Consider the following 24,708-nt stretch of genomic DNA (forward strand, 5'->3'; position numbering starts at 1 on the left):
GGTTGTGGTCCGAACTTATGTCGCTAATTGCCTGTATTTGAAGGGGGTGGATTTCTTGAGAATGTGGTTTCCATCTGGCCGTCGATTCCTATTATTTCAATGTGTTCAGTTTGGGGCTTATCGAATAAATTGTTTTTGTTTTCCTCTTTTGACGAAGATGGCTGTGCCTCCTCCTCTTGCGTAGAATCTGTCCGTGCGGTATGTAATATAGTTGTTGATTTTCGGTTTGTCGCTTGGGCGGTGTTTTGTTTTGTTGACGACGATAATGTAGGCTTGGGTTTCTGCAGAGAATTCCTGTAGTTCTGGGATCTAGTTTGTCGGTCCATTTGCGTTCCAGTTGATAATCTGTAGTGGAGTGGTTTTCCTGTTGTGTTTATCCATTGATTGCTGAGAACAGTAAATGAGTATGCCGAAGGATGATGTCATTGCCTTCTTGTGCGAGGTTGGTTTGTTGTAGTTCTGATAGCACTTTTCTGATGCAGCTTGTCAAATTTGACAGATCAGGTTTACTGGAATTTTAGGGGTAGGTTGATCGTGGCTTGGAGTCTTAAGGATAGATTGGTCTTGGCGTAACGGCCTCTGCATAAGATTTGCTGCTCGTCGTGGCTTGTATGATGGTTCTATGTGGAGGTTTAGTGATCTGGGTTTGAATCTTTTGGTTTTGTGGGAATGCCATACAGTCCCTGTAGTTTGCGGGATGCGGGCCCACGCAGTGTGCACACTTTGCTTGTTGTGTGCGTGGTTTTTTGGCATTCGGTCGTTGCATGTTTGCCACCACATTTAAACGTATCGGTAGTCCGCTTTACAACAGCGTTGTGCGTGGCCAAACTTTTGGCAGCGATGACATTGCGTCGTTTGTTAACTTAGTCTTTATGACTAAGTCACATGGAGACCGTAGATGTGTTTCTGGTCTTTACTGATTTCTACCAGTACTAGGGAGTGAAGCGTTTTGTTGGTTCTGTGCACGCGGATAACCTTAACAGGTTTGAATCCTCTGCTTTGGAGGTCTGATGCGATTTTCATCGATTGTAATTGATTCTATTACCCCTTTGAGCACACCTTTAAGGTTTTTCTCACTAATGAGTGCAAACGCGTGGTAGGATATGTTGTTATTATCCAGTGATTTGGTTAGTTTCATGTAATAGGTGGAAGTTTTTGGTTGGATGCGAATTCCTTTTTCCCTGTTGGTGGCTTTCGTAAATGTGATTTCTAAAGTTCGGAGTGAAGTGATAACGGATGTCCAATGATTTTTATCTCTTAGGACGATTGGGGTATTCTTTCGTTTGAGTTTGTATCATTATCAGTCTTCATTACCATTGGTTTCAGTGTATCTCTGCTGATGGAGATTTTCCTCTTCTTTTTGTATGTTTAGAATTCCTCCTGTGTGTGTCTGCTGTTTCTGTTTTGGGGTGGGCATTGGTTTGGAATTTTGCCGCATCCTCAAACTTTAGTGACTGGTGTGATCTCTGTTTTCTGTTGTATATCATGTTCTTTTGGTTTGGGTCCAGATTGTCTTTTGTAGCGACTGTGGGGGGGGGATCTCATCGAGTTTTATTCTACCTGGCTAATTGTTATTAAGTACTTTCCCTAGTCTTATAAATTCTTGATATACGTCGTCTAGTTTAGTTTCTTCTAGTAGTTTTTCCATGTCTAACATTATTGTTACTTGTGTAGATCAGAAACATTTGTTACCTATACCTGCCTCGATGGGAGGTACTTTTATTGCTTCTGTGTGCTCCATCCGCTGTCTTGAAGGTATTCACCAGTGTGATCTTTTGTATAAAGGAATTATTTCTCAAATCACAAACTGTTTCTCTTTTATCCTTTTCTTAGCATACTTGTTATAACATTATATATATATATATATATATATATATATATATATATATATATATATATATATATATATATATATATAGTATATAGTATAGTATAGTATATATAGCAAAAAAAAAAAAAAATCGTAATCCTTACAATTCACAAAAGGAATGTCACAACTCAATGATTCATCACAAAGCACTCAGTACTTTGTTTCCATACAATTTCATTTAAAATAAAAATCTTCTTAATTTAATATATTTAATATGTATGTTTACAAAAAAAAAGGTGTTTTAGTAAATAATTACTAAAACATTTTAAAAAATCAAAGATTCAATAAATTTAGATTTACTTAAAAAATTAATTAGATAATTAGTTTATTGTATAACATATTTTGATTGAATAGTTTTTAATTAAAATAATCATAGCGTTAAATATACGTAAAACATATTTCCGTTTCGATTACAGTAAGCTAACGTAATTGGAAAATTCCCAAGCGCTTTCCTGTAAATCATCCAATAATTATAATTATACATTCGCAGGGTCGTGCTGTGTTGTTACCGATTCACGATCGAAGAGCAACTAAGTGTAATATTATATATATTATATCGGAGACGAAAATAAAAACGAATAAAAGATTTTAAGGAAAAAAATACAACGAAATTAAAGATTTCGTTGTATGTGCTCCTTCGACTGTTAGTGATATATATTTATTATGGTCGCAATTCAATTAGCTCAATAATCCTCACATATATAGGTTTGGTTTTCTGTATATCTAACTTACTTTCGTGTGTTTTGTTTTGATTTATTTCAGTATGGAACTACGACCTTCAAACTTTGTCTTTTTCAAGCCAGCGCGCGCCGCGGCGGTTGTCATAGAAACTCATGTTTTAAATATGATTGGTTAAAGGCTCATTTAGAATACTTTGAAATGTGTATGTTATCAACAGAAGAATCCATATGATAACATTTTCAAATGTGAAATATTTTAAACCACCAACTTCTTTATAAACTCTTTCGATTATTTTTCAGATTATCATAATAGGAATATTTCCATCCATGTAACGGCAGCTGATCCTGATAATCTCTCTTTATTTGCATCGTCCAGTATCAGTATTACAATCAAAGGATGGTTGGGTGACGTCTGTAAGAAAGATAACTTGCTTTGTTTTCCCTCAAAGTCAGCAAAATTTAAACTTGTGGAAACCTTACTGCCAGGTACCGCGTTTGGAAAGCTACAACAAGCAACAGTCCCTTGTCCAGGCACTACAGTGGAATATAGTAAATATAAAGGTAAGGTAATTTGCATATTATAATAAAAAGTACGTAACTGTAATGTTCATACATATGTAGTGCAAGTAATAGGCGATAAGTGAAGCCAACTCTAAAAGTTAGGACGATCCCTAGACCATTCCATAGTGGCCAAAAGACTGTCCATCTCAGCGTTGGTTCCACTCAATGACGGGCTCCCCCATCACCGAGCAGAACCGCTCATATTCAGGGAAACGTATCCACCGACAAAGCCCCTCACCGGAGACTCAAATTTGCTCCCTCAAGGCAAAAACCTTAAGAGAGCGAAACTCAAACTCTCGAAACTCAGCATTCCAGGGGGTAACACCAACAGCCGAGCCTCAGTTAAAACTTCATTGGCTACAGCATTGCCATTCATACCCTGGAAGTCCTAAAAAGGACTCTTCTTCCATGTAGTGCAAGTAATAAGGCTACTTTATAAAGAGAATGACCAAACTTGATTTACTGAAATTAATCCTTATAAGGACTGGCTTAAAGGGGTGAAGCAAGAATGCTTTTCATCTTCCCCGTTATCTGTAGAGGACAGTGTAGGGATAAGGTGTTATTGAGCTATTAAAGCTCTGATCATAGCAAGAGGGTAACAGCAATAGCCGATAGCCGAGCCTCAGTTAAAACTTCATTGGCTACAGCATTGCCATCCATTACCCTCCAAGGGTATTAATCACCGCATCTCACGGTCGATTCTTTTCATTCTCGTCTCTTCCACTGAAATTAATATAGTCCTTATAAGGACTGGCTTAAAGGGGCGAAGCAAAAATGCTTTTCATCTTCCCCGTTATCTGTAGAGGACAGTTTAGAGATAAGGTGTTATTGAGTTATTAAAGCTCTGATCAGCGCAGGAGGGTAACAGCAATAATTTGTTACCCTGGGAGTCCTCATACCATCCAATCCCCACCGAAAATTAATATGGAAACAATTATATCATGGTATGTAATCATATGTACAAAAAGGTGTTTCAGTTATAAATATTAACAAAAGAGAAAAAATGTCTAAATTGATTAAATAATTTTAAAGGAAAAAAATAATATTAAATGTGCACTTATTTTAAATGAAATATGAAGAAACTGCATAAAAGTGAGAAAAAGCTTATGAAATTACGTTGGTATTTTGGCTAAAAAGAAAAATAGTAAACTCCTTTTTAACAAATATTTTGATATGTTGGCATTACATTGTTCAGATTATTTTCCGCAGTTTAACCACGGTAATTATTTGATTTCTCAAAGAAAAAAGATATATCTGCTGAGTTATTTATACCCTCATACAAATAGACTAATCAATTATTTTAAAATTTTCTAAAACCAAAAACAGAATATTTAAAGGCGTATTGTTTTTACTTCAAAATATTACAGGATTATTTAAACATGCGCCGTAAAAAACCCTTAATAATTTGCATGTTTAATTTTCATTAAGAAATTATTCGTATTATGTTTCTAGCCCCAAAGTTGATTGGCTACTGATATATGCTATAATGTAATGTTAAAATATGAAATATTTCATTTCAGAAAAGTGTAGCAATTACCTGTATCTAGAAAAACATTGCATGTTACAACATAATTAAATAACAGATATCAAAATAGATAGAAAATTTGGCTTCATAAAAGAGTAATATTTTCTTATCCTGATATAACAGATAAATAAATTGCTCTGTAGTATAAAATTCTATTATATGACCTGAAGTAAAAAATAAACAACTCTGCATTTCTCATGTACGAAATTTTGCAGCCGAATCTATTGTTACATTTCAAGCTTACCAGAAGAGCTACCGAAATGCCATCTAGCGTCAAATATAGCCACACATCTTTTATTCCCTCAAAAAAATGTGTATTTCCGGCAGAAGGAAATTACATATACTATTCGAAACTATCTCATTAAGTAATTGTGTAAATTGTTTTTATTAACTATATTCTGTAAAGCATTGCTTGTATTTTTGCATATAATATCATTATATGCAAAATAAATTATTCTACCAAAATAAATTATAATAAATTGTTCTACCAAATGTCAAGGTCACTCTGGTACTGAATGCGTGATATCATAAACCTTATACAAGGAAGTTATTAGTTTTGCAATGGAGTAACTTTCCCAGGTGCTATAATCGGTCGATAGCTACAGCCGGGGAAAAAAAAATCGCAGGATTAATGAAAACTGGAATACTTTCGCCTTATTGCAAAAGCGTCGAATAACAATGCTATAATTATATTGTAAAATTAATTAACTTACTCAGTTTGTAGACGATGCATGAGTTACTCCTTTCTTACAATAATAGTAGACGCTAAACGCGTTTAATGGAATAGTTACTTTTTTACTTAAGTGACTCTCACCACCTTTTAGACAAATATTTATTCATAAAAAAAGTTTATAACTTTAATGTGTTTTCATGTATCGAGTAATTTTACATCTAAAAATTTCATTTTGGATCTGAAAAGCCAAAATAAATAAAAATTTTATAAATAATGAAGCAGAATTGTTTATGCATACTATCTCCACCATCTTTTCCATCACCTGTGGAATTTGTGGACGTGTGGAGTGAGTTCGATGGGCGAAAGGATCTATATAAGATGGATGGCTTGCATTTGAATGAATTCGGTGTAAGGAGACTTGAAAAAGTGTTGTTGAATGAAGTGGATGTGCAGAATCAGGGAAACTAAATTTATTAAGGGGGGGGGGAGTAGATATGCAGACCTTAGGGAGGCAGTTGAGTGTATGAATGAGTATAATATGCCCGAGCGAATAAGACAGCAAATCAGAATGGGATAGTATAAGGCATCAAGGTACGGATGGGGCTAACGGGGGTCTGCAATTCATGTATACTAATGCTAGTAGTATTAGGAACAAGAAGGAAGAATTTTTGGCCTTGGTTGGCACTTCCAGACCACAGGTTATTGGCATTAGTGAAACATGGCTGACTGAAGATGATATAGCTAGTGGGATTGTTCATACATAACCCACGCATAAAGTCATTTGCAATTATGACCCTCTTTTTAAACTCTTCACTGTCATACCGCAGTAAAAGACTAATCATTCTAACTCTCTCACTCTTTTCGTTTGCTACCTCAAACAATTCATTCAGGTCATTTCCATTTTATCTCCTTTCAAATCATTCGTACCTGCCACAACAATCATTTCTTTCACCCTTTCCTTTTGCTCTCTAATAGACTCAGTTACATCCTTTATGGTCGCACCAGGTTGGTACGATTTTGTCAAATTCTCTACTATCACACCTCGTACTAACGAATCTCCATACAGCACTAGCTCCTTCATTTTTTTTTACGTTCACCATCATACTCTTATTTTCCTATCATACTTTTTTTATTGGCTGGTACACTCGGTAGACATTTCTGCACATGCTCCAGCTGCCGCTTTGCCCTACGTATCGCTCTGCTCAAAAGCGCGATCTCACTCATCGCATCTATCTCATCTTTTTTATTATCTGTTAAACCATTAATTTGCTCTGTATTAATACCTTCATTCACACTTTCTACATTCACGCCCTCACAGCTCTCTGGTACAACCTCGCAATTTCTTATCATATTGCTATTTTCTACATTCTGAAATTTGACAAAAATATCACACTCACGACCTGAAATACACTTTAATTCCTCATTTCCTTACATTTTCTACACACATTCACTCCCTTATCATCATCTAACCATACTCTAACCGCTCTCCACAAAGCAGACATTTCGCAGATAGTACAATAAAACCAATAATTTATACAATTATTTTGAACAGAGCTTCCTCATTTCTGTGGGAAAATAAATACTCTTTGAGTAGAGTTTTGTATTTGTTTGGGTTAGTTTCATTTCTTATTGGAAAGGCAAGTGTGTTGAATTCTTTTGGCGTTAAATAAGTATAATGTTTGTGTATTGCTTCTTATTTGCTTTTGGAACGAAATATTTTAGGCCCTTATGTCTACTAAGGAAAGCATCTTGTTTGATATTTATGTATTCGTGTCGTTTTTTATGAATAATCCTTAAGTCCTTAAAAGGACTGGGAGATGGACTGAGTCCTTGACTCTTTATCCCGTCATCTGAATGAAGAAAATCTGTGTGGATGAAGTGCTATTGAGCTAAAAGCTCTAGTCATGGCTGGGGAACGGCAATAACCGAGCCTCAGTTAAAACTTCATTGGCTACAGCATTGCCATTTGTTACCCTGGAAGTCCTAAAAAGGACTCTCTATCCACAGTTTCAACTTTTATGAATAACAGTAGCCTATAGATGTATAAATATCTAAGGGATAGTATGTTTAGTATGGTGTATTTATTACATATTGCAGTAGCCTTATATTTGTTTCTAGTTAAGTTTTAAGATTTCTAGTTAAGACTTCCCTCCGAACTTTAGAAATCACATTTATGAAAGCCACCAACACAGAAGAAGGAATTCTCACCCAACCCAAAACTTCCAACCGATTACAGAAAACTAACCAAATTACTGGATAACAACAACCAACCCTACCGCAATTTTGCACTTAATAGTGAGAAAAACCCCAAAATTGTGCTCGGGGGGGGGGTTAACAGAATCAATTACAATAGATGAAATCACATCAGACCTCCAAAACAGAGGTTTCAGGCCTGTTAAAGTTAGCCGCATGTACCGAGCCGACAAAACTATATATACCATATAGTTTTGTCCATATTCCAGTGTTGTTATTTGTTAAGATTAAAGTTTTTCTTACCTGCGTTTATCGTAGCTGCTCTTATAATGCGATTCACAATTTAATCGTGTCAAAACTATGTTTATAACTGCAAACTCATATATAACTGCTAACTCATACATACATATATATAAATTTAATTGCTAACTCGCTGCACTTATGCTCATCATAATCCACAACAAAATGTCATGAGCGAATCAATAAAATCATAGATTCATCAACTGCTAAAACATACTACAGATATTATATCAGAAAGAAATGTATTATAATATTTGGTGTTTTGTTAAATCTTCTTAAATTCTTGCTTTCGATTATAAATATAAATAAGTTTTGCATATTAAATATAATAATTTCTATTCCTACATAAATTTATAGGAAAATTTGTAAATAATTTAATAAATTGATTATTAAATACTTTTGTTTAGTTTGGAGAGGATACCGATAAATTAATCAAAATTACACATCAGGGAAGATCAGAACAAATTAGACGTGCAAATATAACTTAATTATAAATAAATATAATTAGACCCGACACAAATATAACTGATATTTCTGGATCTGATAAAAATCGAAACGTTATTTCTTTTTCCTTAATGTTCTAAACCAACGTTTCTCAAACTTTCTAAGCCCAAGGACCAGTAAAATGCCGAAAACAATTCTACGGACCACTAATTTATGTAATTTGTTTAAACACCTATGTGGAGATTACCAACATTTCGGTAAAACTGTGGCATTTATAACATAATAAATCTAAAAGCATGTTTTGAATACACATGGAAACAGAATTAAAATTGGAAGTAAACGATTAAGAGTGTATCATCATTAAACAAAGTTTTAAATTTATATTAAACAAATAAAAATATGATATAATTATGTTACTACTTACTTTTAATGAGGTAGGTGAGCTTCTCAGCCTTTGCAGAGTTGCTGGATATCTGGCTCAATATGGGTCAACTTCAGTCGAAATCGGCACACACGCACACGCTAAGGCGATGTCTTTATTTTGTGTTTATTTGAAGCAGCGATGAAAATCTCGCAGGTTGTAGAAAACTGCATGACGATTTTCGCTGCTGCTTCATATAATTCAGGAAATTCACTTCTCACTGAAGGCGAGATCCAGACTCGAGCCAAACCAAGATCACGGAATTGCATTTTAAGCCCACTGTCACTTGAAAGCTCAATTAACTGTTCGAAAGGTCGTTCTCGTGACTGTGAGCCTGAAATGGATCGCGAATCCACAGAAATTTCTCATAAAAGTTATTCAGAAAATATGTTTCAGAATTCTGTTTCAGCGTTTTGAGGTGGTCACAAACCCTTTCCAGAAACTCAGAATCAACAAAAAATATCATTTTCCACTAAAAAAGAATTCCAATGTTGGAAAAGCTGCAAACTGTCTGTCTTTTACATAACTAATGCACAACACCCGTGTTTGTTTTTGTTTTTTCTCGAATGCCTTTATTTTGTCGTAGGCATCAAGAGTAGTTGAAGAATTTCCCTCAAGGGAGAGATTTAGTTCATTTAATTTCGAAAAAAAAAATTCTGAAAGATAGGATAGTGTTGATAACCTTGCTTCGTCAACGTCAATAAGGAGTGATGCAAAATCAGAATTACGTTCATTTACAAACAATAAAACTTCGTGCCTTAATTGAAATGAGTTTGTTAGTACTTTGTCCCTGGAAAACCAGCGAATTTCAGAAGAAAGCAAAAGTTGTGTATATTCACTGCCCATTTCATCGCAGAGTACTGAAAATAACTAGTTATTTAACGGTCGAGCCTTAATAAAATTAATTAGCTTTACAGCGTTGTATTGTTATCCTCCAAAGGAATGCTGGTGGCATTTCTTTGGAGGCTAACGCTTCCATTGTACCCCATTCATATCCGGAGCTCTTCCTTGATCTTAGAAACCATCCCATTAGGCCTGTCTGTAGGGGCGCGAGCTCCATCCGAACAGAAACCCATACATTTTCCCCACTGGATCCCTTCGTGTATTATGTAATTATTGAGAGTGTGAAATATTTCTTCTCCAGTTGTTCGGGATGACAAACTTCTGAAAACAAAATGTCATGAATGTTGTTATCATGCGCATGTCTTACGTAGCATATTAACTGCGCATCATTTGTAACATCAGTAGTTTCGTCTATTTATAACGCTTATAATAAGGGCTCTTCTTAACTCTTTCGATTAACTGAGATTCTACGTCACCTGCCATATCATTAATTCTGCGACCATAGTGTCATTTGAAAGAGGAATCAAATCAACATCTTTTAGTAACTTGTTGCCAAACATAGTTTTTACCACATCTTTTATAGCTGGAAGCAACGAATTTTCCCCGATAGAATGAGGTTTCCCTATTTTCGCTATGCGCAAACTTAAGAGATGCGACGCTTCCAGTGCCTTGCTATTAATGAAACCCATGGCCGAAACTATATCTTTCCCATGATTTAATGTCTGTAAGCGTCGCCGAAAAAATTCAATTTGCTTATTTTTCACATCACAGTGTTTAGTTTCTAAATGTCGGAGTTTCGAAGGTTTCATGCACTCGTTCGACAACACTTCATAACACAAAACACACTGAGATTTCTATAATGAATTTAGTTTAATCCTTTATCCAAGTGTGAGCAAACAGAGTTTGCACCTGAAAGTATCTTCAGGACTGGGGTAAGGTGGTACAACACCGGTGGTACAACACTGGGGTAAGGTGGTATTACCCCAGTCCTGAAGATACCTTCGGGTGCAAACTTTGTTTGCTCACACTTGGATAAAGGATTAAACTAAATTCATTATACTCTAACCAAGTGAAAAATAAAATGTCAACACTGAGATTTCTGTTCACTTTCATCTGCACACCAAGTAAACTCGAATTCCAAATATGAACTGTTATAATCCCTACTGCATTTTGTATTGATTATTTCTGAATAATATAGAAAAGTTTTAATCGTTTTCAGTTACTATGCATTTTACCAATCACTTCATTTATTATACTTGACCTGCTTGTTTATTTTACTTTAATAGTATCAGATTTACTCGCCGTTACAACACGTGTATCACAATTGGGATTAGCATCACCTGTTTCATTTGCTCTTCTTTTCAAAGTCATAGTTCTTAAGCCACTTTTCCATCATTAAAAAACGTTTCCGAAAATATATATAAATACTGGGGTTAACTCAAAACACACTTGGACAAAGTTAGCACTTCTGAAGATATACTGAGCCTTGGTTGAAGGAGGAAAACCTTCAGTGATAAAAATCAATAAATAACAAGCAATTAGCTGAGATGTGGATAACAAATATTTACTTCAAATCTGACAAAACAGAAAGGGAAGGCGGAAGCAATAAAACCATATTGTTGTTCACTTCATCCCTCTTTTATTACTCGTCATTCTGTCGCTATTTGTTTTTTAAGTATCCATTTTATTTCAATAATTTTTACTTATTCAATTTTACTTTTTGTTTGGATAATTAAAATATATATATTTATTTATTTAAGTCTACCTGCAGACCACCTGTCCTATCAGCGCGGACCACAGGTTGAGAAACACTGTTCTAAACCAAGATTTCTCACTGCATTATTCTTGTACTTTGTAAAACATCTTCCCTTATTAAATGCATTACGCAAAATCCGTACATTTGCTATTAAATTCGTTCTGTGCTATTTTATTCCTATTTCTATAGCAGATGCCGGAAATGGAATCATAACAGTTATGAGGTACGGACCGTCCAGACGTATTTGATATAGCATTACTAAAAAACAGAGCACACGGCTATCAAATACAGACGATCAACGACATGAGCTTGGACCACAACCCCATCATATTGCAAACTAGGCACCATACACGATCTAACTGAAAACAACCTCACCTTTATTAAGGTGAGATTGTTTTCAGGAAACACCTCTCCTTAGCATTCCTGGAAAACCTAGCCTCAGTACAACACATAACATCTACTGAAGAAATAGAAAAGGCAGTGGCAACACTTGAGAAACAAATTTTGGCAGCAACATCCTATGTAAAAAACACAAACACACGTGCACCGCCAAACGGACTTCAAGACGAAATAGAACAAGTTATCAGAGAAAAGAACAAGCTAAGAAGACAATATCATAGATCAATGGATCCTACAGATAAACATGCAGTTGATAGAGTAACGAACCAGGTTCGGTATGCACTAAAAGACCACCGAAACCAACTTTTGGAAAACAACACTTATCACCTAAGCACAGAAGGCCAGTCAATGTGAAAAGTTTTGAAGTCGCTTCGCTCAAAGCACAGTACACTCCGTCCAATCCAAGGTGAATATGGAATAGCCATAGCCTATAAGATGAAGAAAAAGTGGAAGCATTTACAGATAGCTTGGAAAGACAATGCAGCCCCAATTATGCCCAAGTAGACTTAAACTTCATAAGAAAAATCCACACCCAAGTGCGCAAAATAACCAGAACTTCAAACTCCAACCCAACAACAAACTCATATCACCAGCAGAAATATACCAAATCATAAAAAAACTCAATAGTAAGAAAGGCCCTGGGATCGAACGGAATCACGAACAAGGCCCTCATGCTGCTCCCTCGCAAAGACATCATGCATCTAGTAGAATGACATTACTAATGCCATCCTATGGCTCCATCACTATCCAGAACGATGGGAACTTGTACACTTCCTAATTCCAAAACAAGGGAAAAAAAACCACAACGTCCACAGAACTATCGACCCATCAGCCTATTATCATGCGTAGGCAAGATAGCCGAACGGGCTTTACTTGCATGGATTTTGAAAGTTTATTATTCACTTGGTTAGACAATAATAAATTTAGTTTAATCCTTTATCCAAGTGTGAGCAAACAAAGTTTGCGCCTGAAAGTATCTTCAGGACTGGGGTAAGGTGGTACAACACCGGGTAACGCGTTACAAAGGTGGAGCAAGATAACATCACTCCTATCTCAGTATCTCCCATAATGCAAAACACATCTTCTTGCGGATATGTTTAATGTTATGCATTAAGGGAAATGACCTTGCTAATGCTAAGAGATGACCTTGCTAATGCGTCTTCCTGGTATCTCCACTTGAGCCTGGCTCCCAGTGAAGAGACCTCAATAAAGGTCGAAACTAGTCTGGGTAGTGGCCCTTCCCTTGGAAAACTCATCCGTTGGCACTAGTCGGCCAAATATCTAGGAGTTCAGCTTGATAAAAGCCTAATCTTCAAGACACGCATAAATGGTGTCGCCACTAAAGCCAGCCAGATCATAGCACAGCTATATCCACTCCTGAATAGGAACAACTTCCTAAACATAAACAACAAAATTCTGCTCTACAAATCAGTGATAAGACCTCAACTAACCTACACCTCACAAGCCTGGGGACAAACACTAAAAGAAATATCTAAAGACTACAGACGATCCAGAACAAATTTCGAAGAATGACGCTAAATGCTCCCTGGTTCATCTGAAACCTACGAGACATCAAGATCCACATGAGAGGCATTGCAGGAAAATTCTTCACAGTCACAGACAATCACCCGAGTCAGCTGATTCGACAAAATGCTAACTGTGAGCAAATCAGACTGCTTCAAACATAGAAGACCTAAATCCTTCTTCGCAAAAGAAAGCTGAAACTACACAAAATGCTCACAAAGAGTGGGTAAAATACCCGCACTAAACCCACACCCACAATCAAGAACTTAGATAAAGCGATGAAAAGTCAAGGACTCAGTCCTTCACCCAAAGAAGTTCACACCTAAGAAGAATTTCAGAGAAGATAATTCTTTTTTTTTTTTAATTATCCAAGCTTTATGAGGAAATAAATATTACTGTCAGTGCTCTTCATGTGTTTGAGATGTCTGTTATGTAAACTTCGAAACTAATTCACAAACTCTAGGTAATACAAAACTGCAACTATTCTAATTGCATACCCCACTCCCACGAAATGACATGAGACATTTAAAGTTATACACTACTTTTGAAAAATAAAACGAGTTGTAAACAATATTTAGCATTAACCATGACGTTTTTCATGACAGCATGTACAAATACATCAGTGATCTATTATTCTAGATCTCTGTAACTGTTTTTTAAATCATCAGTTGTTTATGTTTATAACTTCATTTAATCTATGTCAGAGAACAGTGTGGTCGTATATATGTGCTGAGATATAAACAGAAAAAGAGTGGAAAATTCGGCACTTTGCCCCCCCCCCCTTTCGGAGTTTTCCACTTTGAGTTTGCCTTCGCAGCCCAGGTTCGCTTAGAATTCCCACTTAGTTAAGAATTAGCATACAGATAGATGAAAGTCCATATCTACTTATATTTCATTTTTCATCATAAAAATAATTGTAGTAATATGACATTTGAAATTTAAAGGTGGGTGCTGTATTTTTAAAAATTTAGAATTTTTTTTTTAACTACACTCTCAAAGTATTAAAATGAAATTTTGAATTATAAATTACAAGTAATTAATAGATGTATTATTATTTATTAGAAAAGTAAGCTAAATTATACTACTAAATCGTGGATATGGAATGACGTATCCAACCTGAAGTCCCAACCAAACAAAATTTCTTTCTATATATACATCTCGAGATCTTTAGATTACGTAAACTTTACTTTCTATGCAAGCCTTTCTTTAATTTAATTTAAATACTTCTTTATCTCCACTGTAACAAAATGACCAAGCAATAATTGCGAAAAAGCAAATTATAATTAGGCAATAATAGCAAAGCTAATTTGGGTGCAAATTATGTATTTTTGTCACTAGCGCCATCTGTCTTGTTTTCTCCTTAATATTAAAATAGTTGCACATTTCAATTAGAATGTTGATTTATCCTAAATTTAATAATATTATTATGTATTCGTTTTTGTAAAGAAACGTAAAAATTATTGATCGCTTAAGTTCTTGTTTATTAAGCTATTATTATTTTATTGTTTGCTATTATTTTATTATTTTTTTATTTTCTATTTTAAAAAGTAATATTTGTTCCTTTTAGTAGTTAAAAGTACTATTTAAAAAAATAAATATTTTATTTATTTTTTACAAAACATTAGTAGTTAAAATGCAATAGTGCAAATAAATAAATATTTATTTATATAAATAACACTCTCCACGGCAAAAATTCAAACAAGTGAATAAATAAGTCGCTCTTATTTCCTTCCTTTTCTTTTCCTAATTCAATTTAGCTTACTATATATCTATCCAGAATCGATCAAGGGAATCTTTTTAAATCGACTTAGGAAAATAAACAGATTTAGCCAATGGGAATTTATCATTGGAATGGGTAGACGTCTGCCTGTCTGTCTCCGTAAAGATAAATATTGCATGAGCTTCGCGAAAAGAATTTGAAATGAGAGAATAATGGATTATTGTTGTGAAGAGACTTCAAGAATCTATTAAAGCATTAAAGGGCATAGAAACAGTGCAAAAGTATAAACTTTTCAATGCACGTATTGTGTGATACAGCGAACACAGCTGTATTACGTGCATATATGATTCCATATCATACGTTCTTTATATTTCAGTCAGTTTCTACTGATATATATATATAGGAAGATTAATTATATGAGAAAAAGATGTAATAATAATAATAATAATAATAATAATAATCATAATAATAACAATAATTACATGTTTTTATTATAATTAATTATAATAATTATCTTTAAACCATAATAAAAATTACTTAAATTTACTTATAATTGGGCTTTTGGATATATTCATAAATATAAATATAAATAATATAAATTATTATTATTTAATACAATTGAAACAAATAATTACTTGGATAATGTAGGAATAAACATGACGGAAGGTTTAACTTTGTTTCTTAGTCTATTATGGGAAGTAGATGACTCTTTTTCCCACGTGATATATTTGGTAAAACGTACGAAGAGATGCGAGCTATAGCGGATTGCGGGCAGCGCAGTTCAACACGAAGTAAATCACATCCCCTTGAGTGCTTTCTCCTAGGGATGAATGTCCTTCCTGTCACGCAACCCCGCAGAGATCTGCACAAAATTACAGATGAGCTTAAGGAAGAAGACCTCAGAGAGATTATCAGATCTTCGAGGATTCACTTTCTGTTCTTTATGAGTCGAAAGAGAGACTGGATAACAGCGATGAAAATTGATTCATCTTACTCTCTATCAGACTAGTCTATATTTTGAGATTCTATTTATAATCATGCATAAAATAATAATTAATAAAGAAGCTAAGTTATTATTATTATTATTATTATTATTATTATCAATTATATCCACAAAATATTTAGAATTTATCTTAGCTTTTCAGCTAACTTGAATTCATACTAATTAACTATATTTATTTTTGTTTCTTATTATGAGGTATTTCTTGAAAAATATGACTATTTAGATAACCACCTTACTTTCGTTTATTTCATTTATTTTTCCAAGAAATGTAAATATTTGAATATGTAAAATATCTGAGGAATTACACAGATATTATTGATATATTGATCCTAACAGAAGTATCCATAACTAATGACGAAGCGACTGCTTTCCAAATTCCAGGCTTCCAAAAACATAGATCACGCCGCCAAACAAAAAGATGAGGTGGAATATTAATATTTATCAAACATACATTGTAAATTAATAGCAAAAGAAACTGCATATCAGTTTGAGCATGCTGAAACTCTTTGCCTATAAATTACTAACACCACCAACAGACAGCATACCATTATACTAAATGCTATTTACAAGCCACCAAACTTAAACATAATAAAATTCTTGCACGAACTCAATTGCTGGCTTTCACGCCAAGAAATATGCTCAACCGAACACCTAATGATAATTGGCGACATAAACATAAATATTGCAAACCACAACCAGAACAACTGTATACAATACCTAGACACGCTATCAATGTATAACCTAATACCAATAATAACATCATGTACTAGAGAAGAAATATTCAGAAATACTATCACTGCCTCCTGTCTAGATCATATAAAGGTCCAAGCACCACCACACAGTTACACTGCATCAGTCATCAAATACAAAGTAGCAGACCATTTCTTCACCGCTCTAAACCTGCACACCAAGACAATATCCATGCAATGTCCCCCAGAAGAAAAACGACAGAAAACAATAATAGACGGAGAAATAGTCAACCACGAAATAAGAAACACAGACTGGTAACACCTGTCAGCAGATTCAGCAGATATCTTATACAACAGCATTAAACTCACACTGGAGGAAATATATAAGAAAGCTACAAAGAAAGTCCGAATTCGATCAAAAAGAACACAAAATCCTTGGATAACACAAAACTTAATCCTAGAAATATACAGAAAGGATGATTTATGGAAAGAATTAAAGCGATATACAAATAACACAACTTTAAAAACTGAATATAAGATAACAAGGAATCGCCTTACAACACAAATCAGAAATGCAAAAAAAAAAACTACAGAGATAAACTAACCTCTGCACAAAACAACATGAAACAAACCTGGAATCTGATTAATGAGATGCTAGATTCTGTTCCCAACACCACTGCCTCCGAAACAATAAAATACAGCTTCATGAAAGACGCAAAACCTATCCAACAACTAGCAAATAACTTTAACCAATACTTTACGGACTCCATCCAAGAAATGCACAGAAATATTCCCCCAATCACAAAACGAGACCCTCCACTTGGAACACAATCAAAACAGACATTATGGTTTCCAACCATAAAAGAAGCAGAACTTCTCTCTGCAATACATCAAATCAAACCAAACAAAGGCCCAGGTCTATCCTACTAAAATGAATAAATAAAATATTTAAAACAGGACAGGTACCAAGTATGCTAAAGACAGCCATAATTACGCCCATATACAAACATGGAAAAAGAAATTTAATCAGCAATTACAGACCCATAGCAACACTACCAATTATCAATCAAATTATGGAGCGCATCGAACTGAAGAAACTCACAGCATACACTGAGATCTTCCATATTATCCCCAAAACACAACATGGTTTTCAGAAAAATAAGGGAACAACATCTCTCTTGGAAGACTTTACAGACGTAATTAATACCGCTTTAGACAAAAACAAAATTGCCATGGTAGTCTTTATTGATCGAACTAAAGCATTTAACACACTCACACATCAAACCTTGATAGAAAAGCTTAGGCATGTTGCAATAGACGGGCCTATTCACAGGTGATTTGCAAACTACCTCCAAAATAGAAAGCATATCACACGTATCGGGTCAAACCGCATTAAAGAGCTATCAGTAACCTGTGGAGTGCCACAGGGAGCTGTACTCTCCCCAACTCTATTCAACATTTACACGCATGATATTAATCAGCTACCTCTCAAAGGTAAGATATTCCAATACGCAGACGATACAGCAATAATATCCATCCATAATAACGCAAGCATAGCCCAAACAAATATGCAACATGACATAAATCTGATCACAGACTGGCTTACGAAAAACTCCATACACCTAAACTCAGATAAGACAATATTAATGATATCCAGAAATCCACTGACTCGACTAGTTCATAACAAATATATCACCATCCAACATCCACTTTCCAACACAAAAATCACACAGAACAGCGAAACCACTACAATCACTCAGGTTGAAACAATACGATACCTTGGAATTTACTTCGATGCAGATATGAACTGGAACAGCCACATAAATCATTCTACACAACAAACTCCGAACAACAACTAACAAGCTCTACAGATTAAAAGACGTAGTTCCCATACGCCTAAAAACACTAATATAGAAATCCCTATGCTAAAATATACTAAGATACGCTATAACGATATATACTTTCTGTGCACCCTACAAACTAAATAGATTAATATCGTTACAGTATGAAATGTTAAAACTGATCTTTTGGGAACAAAGAAACAATAACGACTTTATATACACTGTAATGTTAGAACACAAAATACTGATAGCAAAACACTTATGTCAGCTTTGCTAAAACATTATTTCGATGCCAACTACAGGACTGTCAGAAATACATGACGTATAACAAGACCTCAGACTACTAATTATATCACATATAAATACAATAATCACTACGGAAAGGCCACGCGAAACTTCTACATCCCAGACATGATAAACAAATTACCTTATGAATGCAGAAACCTTACAAACTACAATAGCCTGAAAAGAGCTCTCAGGACATACTACGAACAAGAAACACGCACCCAAAATACCATACAAACTTAATGAAACACAATATATTCGTTCAGGCTTCCAGTTCAGCGATGCATCAATACATTCCGAGTTATTGTGTGTGTGTGTGTGTGTGTGTGTGTGTGTGTGTGTGTGTGTGTGTGTGTGTGTGTGTGTGTGTGTGTGTGTGTGTGTGTGTGTGTGTGTGTGTGTGTGTGTGTGTGTGTGTGTGTGTGTGTGTGTGTGTGTGTGTGTGTGTGTGTGTGTGTGTGTGTGTGTGCGTGCGCGCGCGCGTGCGTGTGTGCGTGCGTGCGTGTGCGTGCATGGTGCGAATTTCCCAATCGACCTGCAGAGAAATTCAAGCCTGTTAAACATAGATTTGATTTCGTAGCTTCCCAACACAGCAAACAAACGAATAAATAATAACTGGTGTCATCCTGAGATAAGCTCACAAATAAACTTCGAGGATGAAAGCTGAGAAATAACATCTCATCCAAGAAAAAAATAATAATAATAAATAAAATATATATATTATATATATATTATATGTAATCAAATGTATGTAATGTGTGTATCATATGTTATAAATTATCATAATTATTATTGCGAAAAAAATATTATTATCATTAATTATCAGAATACATCTATGTATCATATGCAAACAAATGTATGTAATGTATGTATCTTATGTAATAAATGATTATTATTAATTAAAAAATACATTATGCAGGAAAAAAATATATTATTATTATATTTGCACCATTCTACCAGCAGAAATTGAAAATAACATAAACTCCACGAATTGCCCAATTTATTTTATACAGTTTGACGTCAATATAATGGTGTAAAAATTTGTTCGAAGCCGACCGGCTACAAAAAAATAGTCCGAGACTGGCTAACACAATGCTGAAGGGAAAAAATAAATAAAAAAATAATAATAAAAATAGAAAAATTAATATTTCGTCAAAATTGATCAACCTTCAAAGATCGTTCAAGGTCATACACTCTTTGAGCATGCTAATTTTATTCCTGCATATCCACAAGAATATTTAGAATTTATCTCAGCTAACTTGAATTCATACTAATTAACTATATTTATTTTTGTTTCTTATTATAGGGTATTTCTTGAAAAATACGACTATTTAGATAACCATCTTACTTTCGTTTTTTTTTTCATTTATTTTCCCAAAGAAATTTAAATATTTGAATATGTAAAGATGTCTTTAAAATGATCTCATTCATTTACGGACATTTTGCATATTTAGATCGACTCAAGTCTATTTCAAAATTAAATTTAAACAGCTTCAAACTTTTACAACCTCTTTTTAGAATTACAAAAACATAAGTGACTTGACTTGACATTAATGGGTTTAGGGATGGAGCGAGATGCTTTTCATATTCCGAGCTATCTGTTACGGCTACAGCGAGGATAAAATTTTACGAGCAGTTTGTTCGCCCTGAATGGGCAAGGAGATTATGCATCGCTACAGAAAGTTAAAATGGCTTTTGGTCTTTTATGTTTAAATATATCCGTTGCCTCGTAGACTACAACTTGCTGAACTAAATCGTTGAGGTGTAGGTGTAAACTGTGTGTGTGCTATTTCGTGCTATTTATAAGCCTGCTTGATTACTGTGCCTTTGTAATCCCGTTATTCTAATTAGCTGTGCTCGCTTTTTCTCTTGTAACCTTTCTTGCTTATTCTGTTGCGTACTATGGTTCTCCACCTTTTCGTTTTTTACTAGTTGTGTGCCTAAGAATAGTGGAAAATTTATTTAATTGAGACTGCACCCACCAGTATATCGTTATCAAAGTTTACATATACAGTCGTGGTTCTCAATTACTTAAACTGCGCTTTTAATGCCTTAGTTATTTCCCGCACAAGTGCGATATTTTTTAGGAACAGTGCATTGCAAAATAAACATCAGGCGGCTCTTTATAGACATATAATTAAAACACATTTATTTACATTAAAAACAAAGTACATTAAATAAGCGATAAGAAGGTTACTCTCTCTCTCTACCTATCCTTTTGGTATAAAGAAATAAACGATATAATTACTCTCTTACTTCTCTGCTTAAGAAAACCAAATTTTTCGAGACTAATTTACTCATAAAGAGATTAGTTAGCTATGGCAAGTTATCTTACAATTAATATTCCAGTTAACAACAAATCAGAGGACTCTGTTATAGATATTTCTTCTTATTATTATTTCTTATGAATCCAACTATGACATATCTCCCAGATTACAAAATGAATGTACATTAAAGGATGTCACACACTTACGGAGGCTGTTTGTCAAGATACTTTCCAAAGGTCCTGCATCAAAGTCTTTATGGTTTTTCTTTCATCTCTCTGGCCTTCGGTTTCCATCTGGAGAGTCTTGCTTCAGGGGGGATTTCGTTGGAATATCAGCGGTCTTGGACTGCAATTTTCCCGGTACTCAAAAGCTCAGGCAAGAAGTTTCAGCATACAGGCTCTAAGATCACTCTGCGGCTTTTGGCTTCGGTTGACTTACCGCACCAATAGGACATCCTACCGGCACTTGGCATCGGCTGCTCTCCCAAATTTTCCTCTGGTATGGGTTCGCCGTAAAGTCTGTTCCTCTGGGGCAGACTGCTTCTGGTTCTCTGCCGAAACTGCCCACTCTGATGTTCAGCTCAGTCCCTTTTTATTTTTGCCTTCTTGGGACTTTGCACCAAACCCTGAAGAAATCGGCAGTTCTCCTTGATCTTTTTGATAAGGTTGACCTGTTCCCTGTTCTTTTTTCTCCTCCGTATGCTCTTTTTTCCTTGTCTTATCGGGCAGTGGAAACTTCTCTGAAACTAGCAGATCTCTTTGATACTAACTTTGAAGGTGTTCATGTGCAGAGCTCGCAAACAACTTCCTAACACACTTAACCATAAAAAACTTTCTTTGCTCTTATACATAGCTACTATACAAAGTTACGATGGCAAAGTATTGCCTTTGTTTTTGACATTCTAGAAACTTCAGTTAAAACAGTGAATACAATCAATTCCCATAGGGTTATTTACATTAATATTTAGCATAAAATACATAGAGATAAACAAGGTTATTTTTGTAACAGTTTCATCAGACTTGACCTCTGTAAAAATCGATGTAAAGCGCTTTGGTATTTTTAAGCTACATTGAGTTTTACATATGGACGTTTTTAGAAAAAAATTGTTGCTAAAGATATTTTGGGAGTTCATGTCTCTCATCATTGGCCTTTGGAGTGAAAAAGAGTGCAGAGGGTCAGCAAGTAGGGGAACAAATAAAAAGGTAGAGCATGATAGTAATAGGTAATAAAGAGGCCCTAGTCCACCTGTTTAGCTAATGTAACCAAGAGGTTGTGGCTAAAAGGTCCATAGACGTCATATCTTCCCACCTGTCATAAAAAAAGCCCCGCAGAAACAAAATACACTTAATTTGGCCAACAATATAAACCTAGAAAAAAATACTGGAATAGCCTTGAAGGAGGACTGTGCTAACTATCGAAAAAAGAAACCAGTGGACTGAAGAACGAGGAAAGAACTTGGCCCAATGCGGCTCACAGGGAGCTGCACCGCCTCGATGTAAGCCTTCGCTGCTTGGGTTCTACTAGACCGCCCCCTCCTGTGTGAACTATAAAAAAGGAAAGACAAGCTCTAATTTTCCCCTAATTTCTTGGCCCGCAAATGCCATGAAAAGAACCCCAATATCCCGTCATCTGCCAGCGGCGCCAAAGTGCTCCACAGCGCCAAATCCTCTTCCATGTTGCGGTCCAAAAAACCCTTTAGCTGCTCTGCAGCGGCCGCACTTATGTCCTTGATGTTGAGGTTTCCCCCATTTGAAACTTATGCTATCAGAATTCTCCCTACGAGAAAAATGGAACACAGGTTCCCCTAGTTTGTCTATTGCTTAGAAGTTTCTCTGAGGTCTCTGGGGATCCGGTAAATGATCTTATTATTGTAGCTCCACCTTTTAAGCTGCGATTGGTAGGGCTACTGTTGTCCTCGGGTAGTTCTGATGGGACTGTGTTTGCCGAGTTTGGTTTTTTGTTATCTCCTCCTTCTAGGTATCTTGGATGTTTTGTTGTAGAACTACTGATTTCCATTTCTTCCTCTGTTCTGTCTTCTTTGGTTGTTTCTACAGTCTCACTGATAGAAGCTTCTTTATTTGCATTGCGATTCTTCTTCTTTGTTTTCCCTAGCGAAGTTTTCTTGACGGCGGCTTGATTTTCTGTTGTCGTTGTCACAACAAAAGGTGTGTGTGTGGGGGGGGGTTTGAAGGACTGGGAAATCTTCCTGCTCTGCTGTGGTTTCGAACTTCTCTACAGGTATGGCTCTAGCTGGTTTTATAGCATCTTCAATCCTTTCCGAAGCGTTCTGTATGGGCAGGTGTCTACTTTATGATCCTTGTTTTCATATTTTCGACAGGATGACTGACCCTGTTCCAGTGCATGCCCTGCTACCAAGCAGTTTCTGCATTTATTTTTTGCGCAGTCCTGAGATTTTTATTTAATAAGGTTAAAACACCTTATGGTAACTTGTTCTGGTAAAATACTTATAAGCTCTGTATTACTAAAATCTTGATATATCTAGCCTGGGTCCCACTGATGAGACCTCAATAAAGGTCGAAACCGGTCTGGGTAGTGGCCCCTTGCCTTTAATACATAGCATCATACATTTCCTCAAGGATGGGCTGTGCATTAAGGGTAAATATTAAGAATAGTGATCAGAGCTTATTCTACTTTTACCATGAGTTGCCTTGACTTGCGCTACTTTGAGGGTCAGCTAGACTTCCAATAAATTTGACTTGTTTGTCTGTTTGCATACTTGGGAAATGGAGTAAAACCAGGTTCAAAATAGCTTGGTATCTTTAACACACACACACACACACACACACACACACACATATATATGTATATGTATATATGTGTGTGTGTGTGTGTGTGTGTGTGTGATTATATGCTTCAACTCGGTTGTTGTGATACATTTTTAAAAATAGATTTAATGACTTAAAAACCGAGATTACTTATAAAGATTTAATAAGAATAATACAACTAGTTTCGGCTTATAATAGCCTTCATCAGAAGAGAATAGTAATAAACATTGAAGTATCTAAAAGCTGGAAAATACAGGTAAAAATCGCCACACATAATTGATACATAAAAAACGTTGTATTTTTATAAGCAGTTCTAACAGGCGTGCCATTCTTTATTGCAAGTATGCGTGCAGACTCACGTGAACGCCAATATTGAATAACTGCAGCATGGCTATCTGGGATGTTATAACCCAAATTGTTGTTCAAGTGGACAGGATTCAGAAGGATTTCCCTTGATTCTATAATTTTTCTCTCAAACTCATCATCAGAGCGAAAAATATTTTCTGATCTATCCCAGCAAACGTAGTAGCTTTGTTGATCATCATTAGGATTATTTGAAAAAATAACATGACTGGATAACGAAGTTTTATTGATCTTTTGTAAGAGATGTCTCTTTTATGCTCTTCTATACGTTGCTCAACAGATTTATTCGTTTGTCCAAAATAAGGGATATTGTAATCGCACCATAATTTATATACACCTGGATATTTTAGGTTGTGATGAGGAGGCTTTGGATGGTTAATTAGAGAACGGATTTTAGGAAGTGTGGTGAAGAACGTCTTGATGTTATATTTTTAAGGACTTTTGCTAATTTTTTAGAGACTGTGCTAATGTATGGGATGGTGATGCTGCCTTTAAAATTAATAGTTTCTGTTGTGCACTGCCTAGGAGGATCCAGAAGAAATTTCTTAATCGTTTTTTCAGAATA

General features: G+C 35.2%; 1 protein-coding gene across 1 annotated transcript in view; it reads left to right on the forward strand.

Annotated features, from left to right (window-relative positions):
* The window catches only part of LOC150099265 (proto-oncogene tyrosine-protein kinase receptor Ret-like), a 130,487-nt gene that overhangs the window by 63,661 nt on the left and 42,118 nt on the right, over positions 1 to 24,708 (forward strand). Inside the window, exon 3 of the mRNA XM_090403731.1 lies at positions 2,851 to 3,111. Within this exon, the coding sequence (XP_090259857.1) occupies positions 2,851 to 3,111 (261 nt within the window). The remainder of the gene's footprint in view (positions 1 to 2,850; positions 3,112 to 24,708) is intronic.

This window comes from Typopeltis vanoorti, chromosome 14 (assembly GCF_054136105.1).
Source record: "Typopeltis vanoorti isolate ZY-2024b chromosome 14, IOZ_Tvanoo_1.0, whole genome shotgun sequence".
Classification (NCBI taxonomy): domain Eukaryota; kingdom Metazoa; phylum Arthropoda; class Arachnida; order Uropygi; family Thelyphonidae; genus Typopeltis; species Typopeltis vanoorti.